Source organism: Eurypyga helias, unplaced genomic scaffold, assembly GCF_000690775.1.
Source record: "Eurypyga helias isolate BGI_N326 unplaced genomic scaffold, ASM69077v1 scaffold36377, whole genome shotgun sequence".
NCBI lineage: Eukaryota > Metazoa > Chordata > Aves > Eurypygiformes > Eurypygidae > Eurypyga > Eurypyga helias.
The window spans coordinates 14,502-18,797 of NW_010261819.1; the positions used below are offsets into that span (position 1 = coordinate 14,502).

Here is a 4,296-nt window from a genome sequence, read left to right on the forward strand (position 1 = left end):
AGTTTGCGTATTCTAATCCAGCTTGCTTAAGAGTGCTGACTTAAAGGTGGAAAAATTACTTAGGTCTTACATTAAATGTGGACGGTGTGTTTTGAAGATGCATTTAGTAATTTACTGAAATATTGTATAGGTTAGTAAAACTGGAGCAGAAGGTGCTGTGTTGGATGAGGCCAAGAACATCAACAAGTCTTTGTCTGCTCTTGGAAACGTCATTTCGGCTTTGGCTGAAAGCAGTGTAAGTGTTCTCTTTTGTATTTTTATATTTCAAGGTTAAAGGCTTGTGTCCCCAAACGTGGTATTATGCAGAAATTCTTTACTGACCAGTGATACGCATGGAGTCTTTTAAACTAATCCAGTTGCAGCAGTGTATTGCAAATGGCTGTTGTTCTTGTGCAGTGTTGGCACTGATGATTAATGAAGTTACGTTTAATGTTGAGGTGCCCAGGAGTCATACTGAAAGTTTTCTTGTACTTCTATGTTTGGTAACTTCTAGAGTACAATTTTATGTCACCCCATGTGTGTTCAGTCTTCTGAATTACGAATTAAAGCAGAATTTAATGGCTTTCTAATGAAGTTAGACCTAGCAAAACCATAGCTCTTATTTAAACGAAATCAATAATGTGTTTGAAAACCTGTAACTGATTCATTTAACCATTTTCTCGGTAGACTTACGTTCCCTATCGTGATAGCAAAATGACCAGAATCCTTCAAGATTCACTAGGGGGTAATTGCAGAACCACTATTGTTATTTGCTGTTCTCCATCTTCATACAATGAATCTGAAACTAAATCTACTCTTCTGTTTGGCCAGAGGTGAGTAAATGACTTCGTATTTTGCTCTTGCTGTGCTCAGAAATAAACGCTGAGTGAGAAATAAGTTACTCTGTTAAGACTTCTGAACCAAATTAGTTAGAATGTTTACTTACTTTTTGTAATTCTTCAGTGCACGTGTTGCTAAGTTTTGTGATGTCTTCTGTAAAAATGCGTAAACTGGGCAGGGTACTGAAGACTGTATTTCTAGGAGGACAGCGTATAGGTTGGTTCAAAATGTGGTTTAATGTATAGTCTTGGAGGGTAATCAATACTTTTTTTTCCTCATCCCTCTAAATTGAAGAAGGGAGGAAACAGTTTTTCCCTATTCAGTTGAATCCTTTATCCGCCACCCTTTCTTTGATAGCGTGCTGAATTACAGCTTCTGGTCTGTTTTCTGTATCTAGCATTCCAGTAACATTTGAGTTAATACTTCTAAATTCCCATGTCACGTGTAATTGAATTTATAAGTACCCATTTCAAATTTGGTGTTTCGTTAGGTATCTCTTCTTTGCCACCCTGTTATTAGTGCTGTATCATAGTACTCCAGTTCCTGACCATTAGACTTTATCACTTCATTTGCTGGAGCACATTATGACAGCTGTCAGCATTTTACTTAGTTCTTCCGGTGTTAGCATACTACTTCCAATTCAGTTCAACAAGGTAGTTTTTCTGTTAGTCTTTTAAGCATTTCATTATGGAAAGTAGACTAGATGACTTGAACTTCGTAAAAATCTGGTAGAATATGGGAAGTTAGTGGGTGTGGAGTAATGACTGCATTCTGGCACAGTAGAGGTGTTTTGTTCTCCTTTTAGAACCCAGGAGGCCTTTTCCTTTCCTTGTAGTATTTCTGGGATGGGCTATCCGAAGTGTTTTCCAGCTCTAGCTCTGTAGTTTCACTGCTTCACGCTCTTGACTTCTTCAGGAGTATATAGAGTAAGCTTCTGTCTCAGCCACTGTAGTTAGTCTGGTGTATTAATTCAACCTTCTAGGGATGTTATATTTGTTCTGAAACCCTCAGCTGTAGTAACCCAAGCCTGGATAAATACCATATAAATTGGTAGGAAATTGTGTGTCTTTTGATAGTAGTGAGGAGTCTTAATATGATGGGGGGGCGGAGGGATTTGCTTTTCTAACTACTATTCTAACTGATTTGTAACTACCATTAAGCTTTTTTCATGTTTTGATCCTTGGGGTGGGTGTGTGTGTATTTGGTAGTAGGAAACTATCCAGAAAACTTACTGAGGTAGGGCAGGTGTGGCACTAAAGTTAAAACTATACGTTAACTTCATGAAGATACATGGTCAGTGCGGGTAGTTTCATCTCCAGAGCTACTGTCTTTGCATGAGATTTGCCTGACTGAATGTAGACAATCACATCTGTACTTTACAGCTTGTATACCTTTTGCCTAATGGAGTTCTAGTAAATGGATTTTTAGGTTGAAATGAGCTGTTTCTTAAATAAGCTGTGTGGTTTACACCCTGAAAGTATTATGCTGTCTAGTGGAGAAATGTTTGCTAGGTGTGGTGAATGTCACCCTTTGAACAAAGCTGTGCGCTACTGCCCTGACTCAGTCGTTCAGCTGAAAGTATGTAGCTGAATTTTGAAAGTTGTAGCCCTCAACATCAGAATGATATAGGCTGGTTGGAGCGAGTCCAGAGGAGGCCACGAAGATGCTCAGAGGGCTGGAGCACCTCTGCTATGATGAAAGGCTGAGAGAGTTGGGCTTGTTCAGCCTGGAGAAGAGAAGGCTCCGGGGAGCCCTCATAGTACCTGAAGGGGCCAACAAGGAAGATGGGGTGAACTTTTTACAAGGGCCTGTAGTGACAGGACAAGGGGTAACGGGTTTAAATTGAAAACAGAGAGATTTAGATTAGGTATCAGGAAGAAGTTCTTCCTGGAGTGGGTGGTGAAGCACTGGAACAGGTTGCCCAGAGAAGCTGTGGATGCCCCACCCCTGGAAGTGTTCAAGGCCAGGCTGGATGAGGCTTTGAGCAACCTGGTCTAGTGGAGGGTGTCCCTGCCCATGGCAGGGGATTGGAACTAGATGGTCTTTAAGGTCCCTTCCAACCCAAACCAATCTGTGATTCTATGAATTTTTCCAACTCAACCAGCTGGAGATTTTGTCAGCCTTCCCAAAGTTTAGTGCATTGCTCTCTCCACTAATAGTTGCATTAATCCAATTGAAAGGATAGTAACTTGTAGAGGAGTAGAAATAAGCTGCTGGAAGAGGTGGGAGTGTTTACACTTTCACCAGTGATATGTAGAAATTTTATTTAATAGTCTTTAAGTCCTGTCTTTGAAGGAAAAAAAAAGAAGTTGCATAGTTTCTTGCTCTTTCTGTGTAGAGCAAAGACTATTAAGAACACAGTCTGTGTCAATGTGGAGCTCACTGCAGAACAGTGGAAGAAAAAATATGAGAAGGAAAAAGAGAAGAACAAGACTCTGCGTAATACCATACAGTGGCTGGAAAATGAACTCAACAGATGGCGAAATGGTGAGAAGCCATTATATTGTTGTTCTGCAAACTTCAGCCCAGACAGCAGACACTGAATTAGCCTTCACGATACCAAAATAATTAAGAGCACTATGCAAGACCGTAATAAGAATATTAAAGCTGGGATAATTTAGTTGATATTGGAACTTTGGTGTTTTTCACTGTATTGCAACTGGATCAATTTTAATCATCACATAATGGCAAGAATGTCTGGAAGTATATTGGTGTTAGGTTCTTCAGCACTTGGTTTACTAGCAGAGCTAGAGTTAACACACGTTCTAAAAGTTTTATTTCTGGGGAGAAAAAAATACATTATTTGTAAGTGAGGAAACTGAGTAAAGTGTTTCCTCTGGTTTGGTTTTCTAATTCAAATCGGTATCACAAGATCTTGTCCTTGTTTAAAACTCAAACATTTTAATAGGCAAGAAAAACATGCCAAGCCCCCAAATTGCTGACAGTACAGACTCTGTGCCCATTCTTTCTTCCTGAATAGTTAACTTATTACAGATTGAAGTGTCTGGCAAAATGCAAGTTGTATATGGAGCCTTGAATTCAGGAATTCATCTGTAAAAGGTGATTTTGCTATCTCGTCGGCAACTGCACCATATCCTGATCCAAATCTGAGGAAAATGGGCTCACTTAGTAGGATGTGTGGGTGGTTTTTTTAATCTTTTATAGAGATGGTATGAGGCCACACCTGATAGGTTAAATATAGTTCTTCCAGAATATTGACATAAGATACTGGAGCGTTGGAAAGAGCCCATACCTTCCGAGGACTTGCATGAAATATTTTGTAATATGACGCTAAGGAATTTAGTTTAGTTTACCAGAGAAGGGCCTTGATCAGTGTGTGGTGTTTTTTCGATGTGAAGCTGGTGAAGTGGTCTCATCCAAAAAGGCTTAGTGAACATAAAAGGATAAAAGTGTAACTGAAAAAGTATTTTTAATTAGAAGCAAAGCAGTTTAAACCTAAATATGGCTACCTAGCCA

The 4,296-nt window shown here is 39.5% G+C and overlaps 1 protein-coding gene across 1 annotated transcript in view; it reads left to right on the forward strand.

Annotated features, from left to right (window-relative positions):
* KIF5B (kinesin family member 5B) overlaps positions 1-4,296 on the forward strand; it is a 28,549-nt gene that overhangs the window by 7,163 nt on the left and 17,090 nt on the right. Inside the window, exons 9-11 of the mRNA XM_010155503.1 lie at positions 131-235; positions 667-812; positions 3,158-3,306. Coding sequence (XP_010153805.1) covers positions 131-235; positions 667-812; positions 3,158-3,306 — 400 coding nt within the window. The remainder of the gene's footprint in view (positions 1-130; positions 236-666; positions 813-3,157; positions 3,307-4,296) is intronic.